A 20,530-nucleotide genomic window follows, 5' to 3' on the forward strand; every position below is an offset into this window, starting at 1 on the left:
CTAAGCCTGAGGCCTAGCCACGTGTGTAGAGGTTCAGCCCAAGGGGTGCCCGATCATTGTAGATGTAGATCATTCAGCCGGACAGTGAACCAAGTGTTGCCAGAGGTGAAGGAAAAGCAGTTGCCACATGGGACGACCACTCCTGTTACCAGAGGCAAGTAAGAACCAGAGGTCAGAGATAAAGGGGACACCATCGCCAGTAAGGGACGACTACTCCTGTTATCAGAGGCCAGGTTTGCAAAAGACCTGAAACTGGGACGGAGATTTATCTTCCAACAAGTCAATGATCCCAAACATACAGCAAAATCTACAAAGGAATGGTTCACAAATCAACGTATCCAGGTGTTAGAATGGCCAAGTCAAAGTCCAGACCTGAATCCAATCGAGAATCTGTGGAAAGAGCTGAAAACTGCTGTTCACAAACGCTCTCCATCCAACCTCACTGAGCTCGAGCTGTTTTGCAAGGAAGAATGGGCAAGAATTTCAGTCTCTCAATGTGCAAAACTGATAGAGACATACCCCAAGCGACTTGCAGCTGTAATCGCAGCAAAAGGTGGCTCTACAAAGTATTAACGCAAGGGGGCCAAATAATTTTGCACGCACCACTTTTCAGTTTTTTATTTGCTAAAAAAGTTTAAAATATCCAATAGATTTCGTTCCACTTCACAATTGTGTCCCACTTGTTGGTGATTCTTCACAAAAAATTAAAATTTTATATCTTTATGTTTGAAGCCTGAAATGTGGCAAAAGGTTGAAAAGTTCAAGGGGGCCAAATACTTTCGCAAGGCACTATAAATATAAATAATTATAAAATATAATATAATAATAATAAAATCAATTTCCCCACGATTCACTATCGCTCGATTCTGTAAGTGTTCTAATTTACTATCACTGTTTTCTAGCTGGTCTAAAACCACTTTTGATGTAAAGGGACACTTTTTGGTTGCTATGGACAATCTCCAGTTTCCAGGCAGAATGCACAGTATATATAATATAAAACTGCATGCAGGGCATTGGACAAAGCACTGGGGACAAAAGGGATGTGAAATAATTTCATACAGCAATGTAATTTGTAAGATTACAGTGTACTGTATGGATTATGATTTTTCACTTTTTTGAATTTGCCGGTGGGCTCCGCCCCCATGCGTCGCAATGCTCGCAGGGAGCGGAGCCCGGCACAGAGAGGCATCGGGCGGAGGATAGAGCCCACGGACACAGCGGGTGGATTATCACAGGATCTTGGGGACAAGGGAAATATGCGGCACCAAGGTCCTGCAATGCAATCCTGAGTGTGGCTTGAGGTTACCGCTAATGGTGCTGAAATTTAACCCCAAGCCACACTCGGTAAAACTGCCAGCGAGGGTTAAGGCCCTCAACCTGTATAGCTGTCTGCCTGTTTTGTCTCAGAATCTGACAATTGCTATTGCATTTACCTAAGGGTGTTCAGGCCCTAACCCTCTCTCCCCCAATTCTTGTTAAGAGACAATAAATCTCTTTTGTTCCGCATTCAATCTTGCATTACACCCGCTATGCCTAGTAACTCACTCTACAAAGAAGGATCTCAGTTCTCCCTGACTCTGGAGGTCACCATTAGGCCTCTAGAGGTTGGCCCTTGCTACAATTCAAACTCTTCCGATAAAGAGTCTTTTGGATGATGTACCATTTCACTGCCATGCTTCTGTAACCCATGCATAAATGCTTGACCACCTTGCCCTCTGATGTCCTGTTTGGCAGAGCACCGGTAATGTGTCGAATAGTGTCTCCCAGCAGATAGTGTCCGCCCTGTACTGCGCTTGCGAAAGTCTCTGAAGATGAACGGCGCCTGCGCCGTGAGTCCAGGTTCAAGCCCCACCATCCAAGAGGACATAGAGTTAGAGCAAAAAATAGCCGAGTGCAGCGAGGCCGTGCCTGAAGCACGGTGAGCAAAGCGAGGCCACCAGGGGCCCTGTTACTATGTGCAACTGTATGTCCACTTGGATGGTGGGGCTTGCACCTGGACTCAGTGCGCAGGCGCTGTTCTTCTTTGGAGTCTTTCGGAGTCTCCTTCACCTCCGTACTGCGCAAGTGCTGTGCCTGCGCAGTACGGGGCGGACACTATCCGATGGCCGGACACTTTTTGCCAGAACACCCGCAATGTTTTTTTGTTTTTTTCAAACTTGCTCCAAACTACAAATTGCTTGTCAGATAAAATTTTATATCTCCAAATCCTAAGAACTGCTCTTGTCATAAAGAGATTAAACCTGGCAGACTCATAGTAGTTAAAAGTATAAAGTAAATTATTCCTGTTACATTTTTCAAAGAAATGTTGATTTTGAGGCACTGACTCACACACAGGGGCACCTTTTACTACATGTCAAACTAGGTACATCATTATTAATACAATCAGTTTTACTATAGAATTGTATTCTTTGAGTAGAAACCGTTGCTCATGCAAGATTAAGCTCTTCCAGAATTTCCCCTGCGTGATCTTCTTTCTCGGTTTATTCATGACTAGATCTGTCACTATTAGAGAAGCCACTGATTCAAAAACAGACTGGATAAAAATGTATAGCCTTTAAAGTGCCGCCTCCTAATCTGATATCACAGCTTTTTGCCCCAGCTGCCGCTGCCAGACACAACAGCGACAATGCTTTAACAAACACCTCTCAAGATGACAAGCTCTGCAATTAAGGCTTGTGTGTTTCCTGGCATTTTACTCACAAAGGCATCACTAACAGGCTTGGAGGACAGAGCCAACCGAGACAGAGGTCTAACAAGCGAAGGGCAGCTGGGGCAGCTGCCCAGGATGCAGGGAAGACAAAGTCTGCAAACGGCACAAAATCACACCGGAAAAACAGACAACTAGTATCAAACATTGCTAGAAGCTATGTGACTATGGCTGACAGTAGACACAGATTATTATACATATTAATTTATTTTCCCAAAATGCTACAAGAAGGCAAAATCATACATTATTCAAAGCAGGTGTTTACCTATAAAAAAAGAAGGGGCTGCTAATTGTTGGCTCTGGGTGCCAAAAGCCCTATATACATCTCTAAACAGGAAGTCTCTTTGTATATATATCAAGCATATAGAAGCAAATATGTAAGCCATGCAGTCTATTTTCTTAAAGCATAACTCCATTTTTGTTGCGAAAAAAAAAACCTTCCCCTCTGGGTGATCTATGTACATTACGAGGATTTTAACAAACTTTGTTGCAGATTCCTACCTTTTGTTATTCTGAAGAAATCCCTGTGTGTTTATCTGTGTCCATGTGGGAAAGAGAGTCTAATGGGAGTGGTTTCATAATTATCAATCAGCTGTGGCACCTGCAGGGCTTTAATGAGAAAAGCTGCTGGGCCTGCATCCCTTTAGGCGTGATTTCCTATTGGGGGTATCACACCAAAAATTAAATTTTTGTTGCGGGGGGTTCCTGAAACCTGACTTGTAACTTGTGAGCCAATCACACAAAAAGGAAATTACACATCTTGGGGCCGTTCTGTACACAGCATGTGTACAGAACACCTCCAGGTAGCTGTATTGGCTTACTTTTTTAGAAAATTACAGTGGCTGCAGATTAAAAAGGAAAGGTAATTTTTAATAACATTCAATTACAATATGAGTTGTTTTGCAATTGTATACGCTATATTAATTTTTCTTTATTTGACTTAAGGACCTGGAGATTTGCCCCCTTAATGACCAGGCTATTTTTTTGCGATACGGCACTGCGTCACTTTAGCTGACAATTGCATGGTCATCCAACATTGTTCCCAAACAAACTTGGTTCACTGTCCTTTTTTTCCCCACAAATAGAGCTTTCTTTTGGTGATATTTGATCACATCTGCGGTTTTTATTTTTTGCGTTATAAGGAAAAAATGTGAAAACAAAATATATTGTTTACTTTTTGCTATAATAAATATCCCCCCAAAAAATGTAAAAAAAATATAAAATTCTTCATCAGTTTAGACCAATATGTATTCTTCTTTATTCTATTCTACATATTTATGGATTAAAAAAATCGTAATAAGCGTATATTGATGGTTTACGCAAAAGTTATAGCGTCTACAAAATAGGGTATAGATTTATGGCCTTTTTATTTATTTTTTTACTAGTAATAGTGGTGATCAGTGATTTTTAGCGGGACTGTGACATTGCGGCGGACAGATCGGACACTTTTGACACTTTTTTGGGACCATTGACATTTATACATTATTTAATGCTATAATAATCCACTGATTACTGTATAAATGTCACTGGCAGGGAAGGGGTTAACACTAGGGGGTGATCAAGGGGTTAAATGTGTTCCCTGGGAGGTGTTTCTAACTGTGGGGGGGATGGGACTGACTGGGAGTACAGAGAGATCGCTGTTCCTAATCACTACGAACAGACAATCACTCTGTACTTCCCTGACAGAATGGGGATCTGTTTGTTTACGTTGATAGATCCCTGTTCTGGCTCTATGTGGAGCACTCGCCGGTGGCCAGCAGACATCGCAGCTGCCGGCCACATACATCGCCCACCCCCTCCTGCTGTAGCTGCTATAGGGACTGCTGTACAGCTATGGCGATTCGTGGGAAAGAGCCGACCTACCACTGTATAATGACGGCGACTGGTCGGCAAGTGGTTAACTGATATGATTTTTTAGTCTTCTTTGCAATAGTGGAATAATGTATGGGTGACAAACAATCAGAAACTAGCATTATGGAACAACAAAAATGTGAAAATGCTGCAAAAATGTTCCAGGATGTCAGAACATTTCTCTGCTTTAAATGTCAGCTTTGATGATGTAGGCAAGAAAATTAAGTCAGAAAAAGAAGCCAAGACAACCTTCCTGCAAAATACTACAATAGATCCTAATACATCATCATCCTCTTCAAAGTATTTACCTGTTCTTAACAGGCCATAAAGGGAGCTTAAAACAAGCCATCCCTGACCTCTCTAGCTGTTTGTTCTGTGGAGTAATTTGCTCTCAACGATCCTCAAAGAAGACAGGGATTGATTTATTAAAGGCAAATAGACTGCACTTTTGCAAGTGCAGTTGCTCCAGACCTTAGTAAAGTATTATTATATTATACACGATTTATATAGCGCCAACAATTTACACAGCGCTTTACAATGTAGAAGGGGGACAGCACAATTACAGTACAGTTCAGTACAAAAGGTACAGGGGGGCCCTCCTCGTGGAGCTTACATTCTAAAGGGAGGGGGTGGTACAAAAGGTAATAGATGTGGGGAATGATTTGATGGGATGGCTCGGGGACAGTTCTTAGGTGGGTGTGGGATAGGCTTCCCTGAATAAGTGAGTTTTCAGGGATCTCCTAAAGGTGGACAGGTTAGGGGCTGATTGGACATACCAGGGCAGGGAGTTCCAGAGGATGGGAGAGGCTCTGAAGAAGTCCTGAAGGCGAGCATGGGAGGAGGTAACAAGGGAGCTACAGAGCAGGCGGTCCTGGGAGGATGAGTAAATGAGATAAAGCTTCACTTTGCAAGGAGTACTCAATCAAAAGCAAGTAAAATATAAGAAAAACAGCATTTTTGCTTGTACACGATTGGATGATGAAAGTCAGCAGAGCTTCTGCTCATTTACTAATCTCTGGAGCAACTTCACTCTGCGACGTGCACAGTCTATTTGCCTATAGTAAATCAACCCCATAGTAAAGACTTTAAAATCAGTTGTAAGTTGGTTTCTAACAGCTTGGAAACATTATTTGGGGTTGATTTACTAAAATTGGAGAGTGCAATATCTGGTGCAGCTCTGCATAGAAACCAATCAGCTATTAGGTTGTTTAGTCAAAGCTTCTTTAAACAAACTGATTTTAGAAGCTGATTGGCTACCATGCACAGCTGCACCAGATTTTGCACTCTCCAGTTGTAGTATATCAATCCCACTGTGTTTTCACATTGGAGGGTTGTCAGATCAACTCTCCATAAAAAAAAGGGAAAGGAGCTGGGATTTCAGTGCCTCTGTTGTAAACTCTGAAGATGATTTTCTCCACAATGCCTGAAGCTACTGCCTATAGCTGCAGCTGTAAATGGGGGCTTGTTTAAAAAGTGTTTTTCCTGCTCTTCTTCTTCTCTTACCTTAAAGACCAAATCTATCCACAGGTATGGTACAGCTGTATCCAAGGGGTAATAAATGACTATACATTTAGAATGTATGTGTACTATAGACAAGGGGTTCTGAATGCACAATTAGCAACAGGAAAATAAAGAAAACTTTTCAATCTCTGCCCACAATCCTAAAATGAGGATATGGTCCATTGTTTGAGTGTAAGTCAGAAGTAATTATGTGTTTATTCCCTCTGTTTAAGAAATTAATATTGTACGTTGACATAATGAGGCACACCTCCAGCTCTGCAGCTCTCATTGGCCCTCTTATGACTCACCCCCCTCCCTACCTGGCAAACTCTCACAAGAGTGAGAGAGTGAGCTGTGCATGATGTCATGAGTTTAGGCATATTACCAGACCAGATTATAAGAAACAGGAAGTGGGCTGTATAAGGTATTTACTGGCAGAAAAAAAAAATAACTATCCAAAGTAAAAACAACAAGGGCAGAAGATTTAATAGATGGAAAGTTGAAAAAATGAGTGAAGGTCCGCTTTAATTATATTCCTGTATACAGTTGCCTTTGCATACAATAATGTGATCAGCCTCACCTGATTGTGCAGTATATAAATCCTGTGTGAGTTTTCAATACACAGTTCCAGTTCTCACACAAGCTATTGTCTGCTAGTCTTGTATGCTATCTATGCAATATTCAGCTATACTTTCTGGTTCCTATGTCCAGACTGGAGGAAGCGGTATACTGACAGAAGCAGCTAAGCGGGGTGCTGGATGGTTCCGTCATACTATTTATTGAACAACTGCCTCCAACAATGTGGACAAAAAAAAATCAGTGTAATCGCAAGTGGAGTAGGTGGTTGGTGATGCCACCCCTCGCCTGCAAGCATTCTTAAAACCAGCTCTGAGCTAATGCCAAGCAACGTGGGTTTTGTCGCTTTTTCCTGCTGCTGTCTGTTCCTATGACTCTGTACTTAACTCTGAGGGGCAGGCTCCGTTACTCCACTTTAATAACGGCTGTCATACCATCTTCTCTCTACAATCATTTTCTCTGTCTTTTTATTATTGTTCGATGTACAATTGCACATTTACTTTCCTTGTGATGTGATAGAAAGCCTTCACATCATTATAATCATGCTCAGTCCTTTTTGTTTAATCAGTGAACATTTGTCCTTCCCTTTAAGCCTGCATTTCTGTCTTTATGTCAAGGTGTTTTTCTTTGTGTTATAATACTCTCCCCCAGGACATATATTGATTTTGTGACTGCACTGAGCACATTAATGCAGTTATTATTATGAGTGTTTCATTTGTTACATTGTAGGCTTGTTTTCTTCTCTCTATAAATTGCATTGAATTAAATTAATTTGACAATCTAATCATAAGCAGTGTTTAAAGGTTTGTGGAAATATTAACTATGATCACTATTCAATGGAAATGTTCATTAGATAGAGAACGGAAAACTGTGCTTGATATACTATATAACGGGTGTTACTAAAGGAATAGAGGGGTTAGCACATCAATAGGGAAGGATTGAAGCTCTTCTGAGTCTTAAACAATTCTCTTTCCTTTCAGCCTATATGCTCCATGGGTCTGCCAGGTTGTGCTCCACGCCAAACCTCTTCAAGGGACGTCAAGGCGCTTTGGCAACACATAAATTAGAAGCTGTCTACTTCAACACAAACATATTTATCATGTGCCTAAAACCCCCCCCATCTGTACATAAGAAGTGCACTGAAGAGGCCCATTTTTGCTGGATAAAAGACACACAGACACACATGCAATACAGTTTTATTTTCTATATTTACTAAAATGCATGGTCATATTATTATTATTATGGTCATGGTCAACTATTGCCGTTTGTACCACCAACCCCTCCCTTTAGAATGTAAGCTCTATGAGCATGGCCCTCCTGTACCTTTTGTATTGAACTGTACTGTAATTGTGTTGCCCCCCCCCCCCCTATACATTGTAAAGCACTGCGTAAACTGTTGGCGCTATATAAATCGTGTACAGTAATAATATAATAATAATAATATTAACCGCTTCAGCCCCAGAAGATTTTACCCGATTCCTGACCAGAGCACTTTTTGCGATTCGGCACTGCGTTGCTTTAAATGACAATTGCGCTGCCTTGTGACTTTGCACCCAAACAAATTTGACATGATTTTTTCCCCACAAATAGAGCTTTCTTTTGATGGTATTTGATCACCTCTGTGTTTTTTATTTTTTGCGCTATAAACAAAAAAAGAGCGAAAGTTTTGAAAAAAAAATGCAATATTTTTTACTTTATGCTATAATAAATATCCCCCAAAAATAAATAAAAAAAAATTTCCCCAGTTTAGGCCGATATGTATTCTTTTACATATTTTTGGTAAAAAAAAAATCGCAATAAGCGTATATTGATTGGTTTGTGCAAAAGTTATAGCGCCTACAAAATAAGGGATCGTTTTATGGCATTTTTATTATATATTTTTTTTATTAGTAATGGCGGCGATCTTATCAGGAATGCAACATTATGGCGGACACATCGGACACTTTTGACACTATTTTGGGACCACTGTCATTTATACAGCTATCAGTTCTATAAAAATGCACTGATTACTGTATAAATGACACTGGCAGGGAAGGGGTTAAACACTAAGGGGCGATCAAGGGGTCGAATATGTCCTAGTGAGTGATTCTATTTACTAGTCACATGACAGCAATCACTGCTCCCGATGACAAGGGAGCAGTGATCTCTGTCATGTTTACATAGGCACTTCCTCATTCTGAGGCTCCGTGACACGATCGCCACGAGACCGGCAGACATCGAGTCTGCCGGTGCTGCAGGCATGGTCATGCTGTGCGCGGCGGCTATCCCCGTCTCTTAAAGGGTACGTACAGGTACGCCCATTTGTCCACCGCTGCCATTGTGCCAACGTACATCGGCGTGTAGTGGTCGGCAAGTGGTTAAAGGGTAGCTCCACATTCGTGGGGGAAACAAAATAGCAAATAAAGAAAAAATAATATAGCATGTACAATTGCAATAGAAGTCATATTGTAATTTAATGTTATTAAAAATGACCTTTCCTTTTCAATCTGGAGCTGTAAGTTTCTATAAATGCAACACAATATGGCTACATGGAGTTGTTCTGTACACAAAGTGTGTACTGACCACTCCCCAGAAACATTATTTCTTGTTTGTGTGATTGGCTCACTGATTTTCCCAGAAGCCTGCCTAAGATACAAGTCAGATTTCAGGCATCCCTTGCAACAAAAATGTCATTTTTGGTGAGATATTTCCAATAGGAACCCGTCTAAAGGGATGCAGGCCCAGCTTTCCTCATTAGTGCCCTGCAGCTGCACAGCTGACAGTTAATTATGAAACCACTCCCATTAGACCCATTAGAGGCACAGACAAACACACATGGATTTCTTCAGAATAACAAAAAGTAGGAATGTGCAACAAAGGGTTTCTCAACAAAAGTGTAGCTATGCTTTAAATGTATGAATACCCTTGCCATAATTTCACAATGAGCAATAAACACAGTCCTGTCCTGTACACCTGTATCAAGACTACATGATAGTAAGCAGGGCCTTTTATGCTCAGAGTATAGGAGCAAGAACTCTCCCCTTCTGAGTCACCCCTTGTCTCTTCCTCCTACCCACCCCTGAGCGCCATTTCTTATTTCCAACCCCTACCCACCTTCCATTCTCTTTTAGAGAATACAGAGCCAAGTAGCATTTCGTGGTGCTAAGTAGATTGAATAGTTGAATAGATTTTGTAAATAACAAGAAAAGTAGTAAAATAGATCCTCAACAATAATAGATTCACCCAAAAACGATATAAACAAAATACCACCATAGCAGCAACAAAATACCATCATAGCAGCAACAACAACTCTCCCAGCAGCCAGCAACGATAGACTCCCTCCCTCAACACTAGATCTTTTCAAGCAACAATTAACCCCCCAGAAACAGTAGATCCTCTGCCAGCAACAATAGACCTCCCCAATAATAATAGACCGCCAAATAGATCCCCTCCAGGAACAATAGATCCCTCAGCAGCCAGCCTTAATAGACCCTCCAACACACCCCAGCACTCCTTGCTATTACATACATTCAGTTGTGGAGGTGGCAGAACTGCATTACCCGCTGAAAAAAAGCCCTGGTAGTAAGAATCTAAATGTCAGAGAGTTAGCAATTATATTCTGGAACAACCTCACCTACTGAGCCCACAATGGTCACATAATAATCATGACTGTAATTGAATAATAAAGGTCTTTAACCACTTGACCTCTGGAAGATGTACTCTGCTTCATGGCCAGGCTTTTTTTTGCGATACGGCACTGCGCTGCGTTAACTGACAATTGCGCGGCCGTATGGCGCTGTACCTAAACAAAATGTATGTACTTTTTTCACACAAATTTTTGCGCTATAAACAAAATAAGGACCAACTATTTTGAAAAAAAAAAAATATATATTTTTTACTTTCTGCTATAAAACATTTAAATTCTAATTTCTTCATTCATTTAGGCCAATATGTATTCTGCTACATATTTTTGGTAAAAAAAAAAAAAAAAATCCCAATAATCGATTGGTTTCTGCAAAAGTTATAGTGTCTACAAACTATGGGATATTTGTATTTTTTTTCACTACTAATGGCGGCAATCAGCGACTTATAGTGGGATTGTGATATTGCGCCGGACAGTTTGGGACACTAACTGACACTTTTCACACTTTTTGTGGACCAGTGACACTAATACAGTGATCCATGCTAAAAAATATGCACTGTCAGTGTACTAATAACACTGACTGGGAAGTGGCAATCAAAGGGTTAAATGTGTGCCTGACCAGTGCTTTACTACGGTGGGGAGGTGCGTGTACTAGGGGAAGGTATGGATCGGTGGCCCTGCTTAGCAGAGACACAGGATCTATCCCTTTTGTACTGACGGAACAGCAATCTGGCTTGTGTACCGAAACATCAGTGGATGCCGGCGGACATTGAGTCCGCCATAACCGCCCATCAGTTTTCGATGTGTCTAATCACGTTCGCGCCTCAGACCCGGAAGTGCGGGATCACGTACTAGGTATGTGATCCTGTGCAGCAGACATGCCTTGCAGTTGTACATATATATACAGTATATATACAGTATATATATATATATATATATATATATATATATATATATATATATATATATATATATACCATACCACCATACATTTATATTTGGAAAGATGCTGAGTATATATTTTGTGTCTGTTCCCTACTGCAGTAGTTATTCATTTCGAACCACTAATCAATATGAGGATTGGAGTTGCCTATCTATAAGATGTCCAACTCAACATATATATTCTATCTAGATTGTAAGCTCTAACGATTTGTATTGTAAGTGTACTGTCTGCCCTCATGTTGTAAAGCGCTGCGCAAACTGTTGGCGCTATATAAATCCTATATAATAATAATAATATATAGACCGTATATATACACTCGGCAAGTGGTTAAAGTGGCTGAAACCTCAGACAAAAAATGAACAAAGCATATCCTTCTATAGTGTGTACTGTCTCAATTAAAGCGGAGGTCCACCCTAAAGTGGACCTTCCGCTCATTGGAATCCTCCCCCCCTCCGGCGCCACAATTGGCACCTTTCAGGGGGGAGGGGGGTGCAGGTACCTGTACAGTACAGGTATCTGCACCCACTTCCGGGATAGCTCTCTGCGGAAAGGGGCGTAGATCTACGCCCCTTTCCGAAAGTCCCCCGCTGCCTGCTGGGAAACACACAGATCCCAGAGGCAGCGGGTCCATCCTTATTGCGCAGCGCGACTTGCGCATGCGCAGTAGGGAACCGGGAAATGAAGCCGAAAGGCTCCACTTCCTGATTCCCATACCCAAGATGGCGGTGGCAGCACCCGAGAGACGATCGAGAGACCGGCTTTGGGTGCCGACATCGCGGGCGCGCTGGGCGGGTAAGTGTCCTTATTTTAAAAGTCAGCAGCTGCTGTATTTGTAGCTGCTGGCTTTTAAAAAAAAAAAACGGCGGAACTCCCGGCAGACTCCCGCTTTAAGAGCACTAAGTGTCTATATCTACTGCTTCATTCTTGTGCTATCAGCATAAATCACTTCTGACAAGTTTTCCTGACACCAAGAGAAAAAAAGGTGACAAGGGAGGGATCTCCAGCTGATTGACAGCCTCAGCTCTGTTCCTGTGAGCTGTGTGAAGGGTGTGTGTCCCTTCCCACCAATCAGCTCTCAGAGCTCTCCTCACTTAGCTCTGTAGAGTGTAACTTCAGCTCTCCACCCTTTTTTTCTGACAGCTCAGTATTTTGAACATATGTAGGGAAAAGAAGACTACAGATAAACAGGTACCACCTATGTAGAAGGGTATGTTTCATGTTTATGTATCACCTGAGGCCAAGTCACTTCATTGGGTATATGTGAGGGTTTACAACCACTTTAAAGCACAACCGCAAACAAAGACGTTCCTAGGGGCCTTTAAAACCTAGGGCACCCCTGGGCACCCAGACACTAGCACCAGGCCAAAGAACCATGGCACCCAGAAGGATACCCAAAATAACCTTGAAATGCCACTGCTTCCACCGCATCTTATACTGATGCCTTTTATTAGTATTACAAAAAAATCATTGGGTCACATTTGTTATTTTATTTCAAGTTGGAACCTTTAGCTGTGACACCGCCCTGCCCTGCGGAGCAGCATTGGGAAATGTGGTCAAATGTGACCGCTGGTTTGAAGAAATATTTCAAGTGTTTGGCAGCTTTTTTGCCCAGAGTTTCAAAGGTCTATTCATTTCTTTAAGGTTATGTGAAATGTATTTAGTGTAATAGCCTACTGGAAGATGTAGAATTCACGTAAGTGAAAAAAGGAATAAGCATTGCAATGTACAGGTAAACATAGAAATCTAGCAATTCATTAACATTCCAGATTTATAAAGAAATGTTAGGGAGAATGCAGTTACTGGTAAGGATGGGAATGTGGATATACTAAACAAGATACACACATCTCAGGACCAAAGATTAACAAGGACTGACAGGTGTTTATGTACAGGATCATTCTGGGGATGACAGCAACAAGTACTGCAAGAGAAGACCTGCGGCATGCGCCGCGGGCCCCAGCAATGCTCTTGTCTGTAACCAAGAAAATAACTTAGTAGTGCATTGAGGATAGTATTCCCTGAAGTATTTACTTAGCTTGTATATACTTTTTAGCAGTGTTTTTTACATATGACAATATATACTCTACCCCCCTTTCATCTGAACTATGCAAATTAAGCAGATCTCAACAGACCTGAACATAGGGATCACTGATCGCTCTGATGACCAATGCTAGCTGATAACTCCAACATCTCTGTTTAACCCCTTCAGATCAATGCTATAGACGAATGACGGCTACAGCGCGGATCTGCTTTGCTGGAAGTACGTCTATTGATGTCCCCGCCTTTGCGTGCTCACCACGCCCCCCTGAAGGGCGTGCACGGTGTGCACTGTGATTACCCGAGTTAATGAGACTCTGGGTGATCACAGATGGGGGGCAAGGGGTTGATCTCGACCCCTTACCATGGGATCGGCTGTCAACTAATGACAGCTGATCACGTGATATAAACAGAAGATCAGTAATCTTTTTTTAATCTCTAACTCTGACAGCGCGAGGAGAAAAAGAAACGATCACCAGCTTTTATTTGAGGGACATCAGTCCCGAAGAGGAAGAGGCGAAGCTGACTCATTTGTGCCCACCAGTACCACCTGCCAGTGCCACGAATCAGTACCCACCAATCAGCACCCACCAGTACATAAGTGGCAGCAATCAGTGCCACCTATCAATGCCCACGAGTGCCACCTATCAGTGGTGCCAATCAGTGCCACCTAGCAGTCCTGGCTATCAGTGTCACCTACCAGTGTAGATCAGTGCCCATCATTGCCACCCATCAGTGCCAGCTATCAGTGCTACCTATTGGTGCCCTTCAGTGCCACCTATCAATGCCCCTCATTGTCGCCCATCAGTGCCACCTCTCAGTGCCCACCAATGCCACCTATCAGTGCCCACCAGTGCCACCTCTTCAGTGCCCACCAGTGCCGCCTATTAGTGCCCATCAGTGCCGCCTTATCAGTGCCCATCAGTGTAGACTTATCAGTGCCCATCAATGCAGCCTATTGGTGCCCATCAGTGCCTATCAGTGCAGCCTCATCAGCGTACATCAACGAAGGAGAAAAATTACCTGTTTGCAAAATGTATTAACAAAATATAAAACGGCTTTTTATTTTTATTTTTAAAATGTGGTCTTTTTTTATTTTTTAGCAAAAAATAAAAAACCCAGAGGTGATCAAATACCACCAAAAGAAAGGTCTATTTGTGGGGAAAAAAATCATTTGGGTACAGTGTTGTATGACCGCGCAATTGTCATTCAAAGATTGACAGGGCTAAAAGCTGAAAATTGGTCTGGGCAGGAGGGGGGTTTAGGTGCCCAGTAAGCAAGTGGTTAAAAAAACAGTAACCACAGATTTAAAAAAAAAAACACTAGAAGATGTTATTTTTTCATATCGGTCATGCAATAGATATGATATTATTAAAATAATTGAAGCAGAATAATTTTTGGAGTAAGAGACATAGGAATAACCATATGATAGAGCTCAATGACACGTTTCTCTCTAGCCCTGCAGACCTGTATCCCTCTAAGCTCTAATACAACAATGAACTATGAACTACAGTGCCAGTGTAAAATAATAAAACTGTAGCATCCAAAATATTTTTCCCAATGCTATCAGTACTTATAAAACCATTAAATTACCAAACAGTATTGGGGCCTTTTGCTGCTGAGTGCCATAGAAGCCGCATGCTATGCATACCTCCCAACTTTCTGAGATGGAAAAGAGGGACAACCTTTAGCACAATGCGTGTTGGCAAAGGACACACCCCTGCCACATCCCTGTTACATGAAGAATTAATAGGCAAAAAATGATAGGCTAAAACAGTGTTGCTCAACCTTTTTCAGTCAAGGTACTCTTTAAAATTATGGACAGTCTCGAGGCACTCCATTCTAAAATGGAAAAAACTATTATAATAGCTTTACATAATGCAGCAACATCCACATGTAGGACACCCAACGTTAGAGGTGATTTATTTTTCTCAAGCAAATAAACTTTTGCACACTGGTACTGACTAGTATTCCAATGTTTCTCTTCTCCCTCAAATTCTCTCCATCAGTCAGCTAATGTCACTCCGGTGCTGAGGGAGAGAGCCACAGGAGGGTCAAACAAGGATGTTGTGGAGGCAACAGACATCCTCCATGTCATTGGTTGTTAGGATGCCAGTGTCTAGAGCAGGCTTTCTCAACCTTTTAAGCCTAGAGGAACCCCAAATATTATTTTCAGGTCTTGAGGAACCCTTACTAAAACCAATTTATCAGGAGTCAATAGGAACAATGCCCCTGACTTTGGTGGCCAAAAGGAAGAATGTGCCCCTTAAAGTGGTGCTCTTTAAGAGAATGTCCCCTCTTAAAGACAGCTAAAAAGATATTTGGTGTCGTACTGCTGGCTTTGCTAAGTGATGCTGAACCTTGAACTCTGTAGGCACCATCAAAAAGGTGGTTCATCAGCCGCAGCTCAAGGAAGCCCTAGCAACCTCTGGAGGTACCCTAGGGTTCCCCGGAACCCTGGTTGAGAATGGCTGGTCTAGAGAGTTGTAATGGTGCATAATGAAAATCTGTGGCTTTGTGTAACTAGAAGGCAGGCTTGATTCCCCTGCTGGCTTGTATACAATTTTTGATACATTTTTAGGCATTTGCCAAGGCACCCCTGAAGAAACCTCCAGGCATCCCAGGGTCCCTGGACACCCTGGTTGAAAAAGGCTGGGCTAAACCCACAAGTGCTTTTTCATTACTATAGGGTTGATTTACTAAAGGCAAACAGACCTTACACTTTGTAAAGTGCAGTTGCACTCTGTAAGTGCAATTGCTCCAGAGCTTAGTAAATGAGGGTGCGCTCTGCTGTCTTCCATCATCCAATCAAGTGCAAGGAAAAATTCTTTTTTTTTTTTTTTTTCCTTGCATGTGATTGGGTATTCTTTACAAAGTGTAGCGTTACCTCATTTACTAAGCTCTGGAGCAATTGCAACTGCACTTGCAAAGTACACAGTCTTTTTATCTTTAGTAAAAAGTGTTTACCACTCATATGCCACATGTATTTTTTGAGAAGATATTAACTTAACATCCAATATATCTGCAAGTGCAATTGTTCTAGAGCTTAGTAAATGCAATTTAGCTCTGCTGACTTCTGTCATGCAATCACGTGCAAGGAAAAATTCCGTTTTTTTTTGTTTCCTTGCGTGTGATTGGCTATTCTTTGCAAAGTTAAGCGTCTACTCATTTACTGATATCTGAAGCACTTGCAGAGTGCAGAGTCTATTTGTCTTGTAATGGCGTAAAAGGTTTAGTGTAGTATAACACTTTTGGTAGTTAAGTTTTGCATTTATTATAGAGGCCGACGCATCTGTCCAAAATTAGGGACAACTGAGAAGGAAAGAGAGACAGAGAGATTTGGTTCCCAAAGAGTCTCTGCCAATGAGAGACAGTTGGGAGTTATGGGTATGCCGTTGCTATAGGCCGGTATCATAAACTTTTTTTGCATGGCTTTCTGATCTCTCTTATTAACTGATTACAATTATGCATCCCTTGGTGCTATGGTGGAAAGAGACAAACATTCTTGAGTAACACTCAGAATTTCTAGATCCTGCTGGGGCCATTGGCTTAGTAGCTTTTGCTATTTCTGCTATCTCTATTGCTTTACTACTGCATGGGCCCAATAGCTTCTGCTGTAGAACAGAGAAGGTGTATGTGAATTGAAACTACTATAAAAGTAAATACATAAGCAAAAAGTTTGACGTGTCTTATGGAGTTACACTCACCGGTTGTTGAGCAGGCTCAGTAGCTCCCCCGCATGGTAAAGGTCATTCTTTGTCACTCGGCTGAAGCGGAACTCATTGAGGTTACAGAAGGTCACAGCTGGAAAGGTCATCCTGGCAGCTGAAATCTCATCCAGTTTGGTGACGTGCGGGTAATCAAAGTAATAGATGATCCTCTCGGTGCACACAAATAGCAGAAGAGACAAGGAGCCAAGGAAACACAAAATCCAGAGCATACGCCGACATGAGAAGCGTTCATATGAGAAGATGTGAGCAATGCCATGCAAAGTGGAGCCACTTGCAAAGGCCTGAATTGTGACCGGCTGGGGACTGCCCAGCTCCTCTGGTTCCTTCACATCCATTCGGACACTGTAAAGACAAAAATTCTGATGATATCACCTGGTAAAGCCTTTATCATCTCTTTGCTCATATATCGTACATTCCATTTATACTTTAGGTAAGGAGGTACTACCAAGGTACAAGGAGGCCACAAGATGGGCCACCGACAAACATCCCTGAAAAGTCCCTGACAGCTCCATTGACACATACCCTCCACAGTACATTATAGGCCAGCATTAAATAGGTAGGTAATGATGCCACCAGCCTAAGAACTGAGAATCTTCTGCAAATTTCCAGCTAACCCACTCCCGTATTTCTACTAGGAGACCTGCTTAACCTTGTGTTTCCACTTATTGTGGTATGTCTTTATATTTTGACTCCACTGGCCCGCGTACTAGACAGTGCCAAGAGAAAAGCACTAACTGCAACAGAAGTAATCCAGGCCTCAAATCACAGTTCAATTTACTGACATAGGAACAAAATAAGATGGATCATGATTGGTTGCTATGGGCACAACGCATTCTTTTATTTTTCTGAATAAGAATGCATGTATGAATTGCTTAATGTGGAACTGCAAGCCCCATCATGCATTGCTCAAACGTGTGATATGTAGCATGAAATCTGGTAAGATACATGATTATACTATTTGTGCTTAGAAAGGTGAAAAAAAGAGAATGTTAAGGTAGATCTCTGCAAAAATGGATTCCACATACTAACAATCAGAACTCAAATACTCATATTGCACTTGTCCATTCTATGAGAAATATATATTTTGGTAATAGTTTTGGGTAAGGTTCGACGTCTACAGAAAATTTAGAGAATTACCTGTAAAAATGTAACATAAATATTATTATTTAATAATATTATTTAATAATATAAACATATTAAATATGCAGCTCCTCTATCTTTCTTTTGTACAGGCATACCCCACTTTTAAGTACACAATGGGGTTTATTTACTAAAGCTGGAAAGTACAAAATCAGGCTCACTTCTACATAGAAAGCAATGAGCTTCTAACCTCAGATTGTTCAATTAAGCTTTGGTAATAAAAGCTGGAAGCTCATTGGTTTCTATGCAGAAGTGATCCTGATTTTGCACTTTCCAGCTTTAGTAAATAAACCCCATTGTGTACTTAAAAGTGTATATAAGGCTAAAACTCAATGGATGAGCGATAAGAATGCCGAATCTAATTCCACAAAGTCAACATGACCAACAACGGCAGATTTTTCAATCCTAGAAGAGCAGCCACTTTTCTATGCTAAAACACTTATTTTGCTGAGAATGTTAAAGCAGAAATTTATTCAAAACAACTTAATAAAAAAAAAACTTCTTAAACAAGGAACATGCATTCCACATTAATAATTATGCCACCAAAATCAGTGTATGCTATAAACTGCCTCCAGCATTGCTCCTTTTTCTTTTTACTGGAAGCTGCCTTTTTGCTGAAGCCCCTGAACAGCAGTAAATCATAAAGCGGAACTAAACCCTTTAATTTAAAGGTTTAAAAAAAACAGTTACATTCCTGGAATGCCGGGATTGCTAATTGTCACATTTTCTTGTGTCCTCAACCGAACTGTGAAACCATAAAATGTCTGGTGTCATAACTGATCACATGTGCCCCACTATGGCAGTTGCAGATCAAACAGAAGCAACTTCCTTGGCTGTAAAGGATTGGAGGGTTTAATTCCGCTTTAAGGCTGTCAGCAGATCGGCCTCTACAAACTCAGCAGTGCCAAAAAAAGCCTAAAAATGGAGAGCAACTGAGCATGTTCCGAGCAGGGGGAGACAGCGTATTACTGGATTTTAAACATTATAGGCACTAATTTATAATGTTTTACATAGCTATACCTGTAAAAGTGGCCAGCCTGAAGTCATCTATAAGGACTTCATTTTCTGACTAAAGTTCCACTTTAAACTGTATTTGTAAAATAACCATTACACTTAAAGTAAATCTGTGGCCAGGCTATGGACATACCTCCCAATTTTCTGAGACGGGAATGAGGGACACCTATTAGCAAAAGTATATAGGCATAGGACACACCCCCTGCCATGCCCCCTTAAAGGAGAAATGTACAAAAAAATGATTGGTTAAACCCACAGGTGCATTTTTATTATTACTTTTCCTTTATATTGGCTTCTGAAATGTACAGCAGTTTAGAAATTGGATGAAAAGGTTAGCACTGTAAAACAGCTTTTGATAGATAAATAGTGCATTTTATATACAATTATATAGATCAGGCCAAAATGCGGGACAAATGAAGAGGGAAGAGGGACAGAGGGGCTTTGTTCCGAATGTGGGACAGTCCCTCAAAATCAATGACAAAAAAGCAGACATGCAGCACTCAGATTAGGGTTACCACCTTTTCTTCAAGTCAAACCTGAACATTTTAGCGATGCACAACAATTAATAAGTATAAACTATAGATATATTTTGCAATTAACCACTTAAGTACCGCCTCACCCCAATATACATTGGCAGAATGGCACGGCTGGGCATAAGCACGTACAGGTACGTTGCCCTTTAAGAGCCCAGCTGTGGGTCGCACGCGCACCGCCGACGGCGCACTCGAGACCTGGTCCTGAGGTCTGTGACTGCTCCCCATGGGACCCGCGGACCCGATCGCCGCCGGTGTCCCGTGATCGGGTCACATAGCTGAAAAACGGGGAGAGGTTTGTTTACACTTACCTCTCCCCGTTCTTCAGCTATGTGCTTCCTAGTGAGCCTTTCACTGATCGTCTGTTCCCTGTCATAGGGAACGACGATCAGTGATGTTACACGCCAAGCCACGCCCATCTACAGTAAGAAACACACATTAGGTCACATTTCACTCTCCTTCACTGCCCCCTAGTGTTAACCCCTTCACTGCCAGTGACATTTTTACAGTAATCAATGCATTTTTAATCGCACTGATCGCTGTATTAATGCCAAAGGTCTCAAAAATGTGTCAAAATTGTCTGATGTCTCCACCAAAATGTCGCATTCACAATAAAAAAATTGCTGATCGCCGCCATTACTAGAAAAAAATAATTATTAATAAAAATGCGATAAAACTATCCTCTATTTTGTAGACGCTATAACTTTTGCCCAACCCAATCAATAAACGCTTATTGCCATTTTCTTTTTACCAAAAACACATAGAAGAATACGTATCGGCCTAAACTGAGGAAAAAAAATAAATTTTTATATATTTTTTAGGGATATTTATTATAGCAAAAAGTAAAATATATTGAATTTTTTTCAAAACTGTCGCTCT

General features: G+C 41.4%; 1 protein-coding gene across 1 annotated transcript in view; it reads right to left on the minus strand.

The window, feature by feature from the left end:
* Positions 1 to 20,530, minus strand: part of ASIC1 (acid sensing ion channel subunit 1) — a 381,935-nt gene that overhangs the window by 351,287 nt on the left and 10,118 nt on the right. Inside the window, exon 2 of the mRNA XM_077484304.1 lies at positions 16,941 to 17,306. Coding sequence (XP_077340430.1) covers positions 16,941 to 17,299 — 359 coding nt within the window. The 5' untranslated portion in view covers positions 17,300 to 17,306. The remainder of the gene's footprint in view (positions 1 to 16,940; positions 17,307 to 20,530) is intronic.

This window comes from Lithobates pipiens, unplaced genomic scaffold, assembly GCF_037356315.1.
Source record: "Lithobates pipiens isolate NorthernLeopardFrog02 unplaced genomic scaffold, aLitPip1_a1.2 Scaffold_16, whole genome shotgun sequence".
Taxonomy (NCBI): domain Eukaryota; kingdom Metazoa; phylum Chordata; class Amphibia; order Anura; family Ranidae; genus Lithobates; species Lithobates pipiens.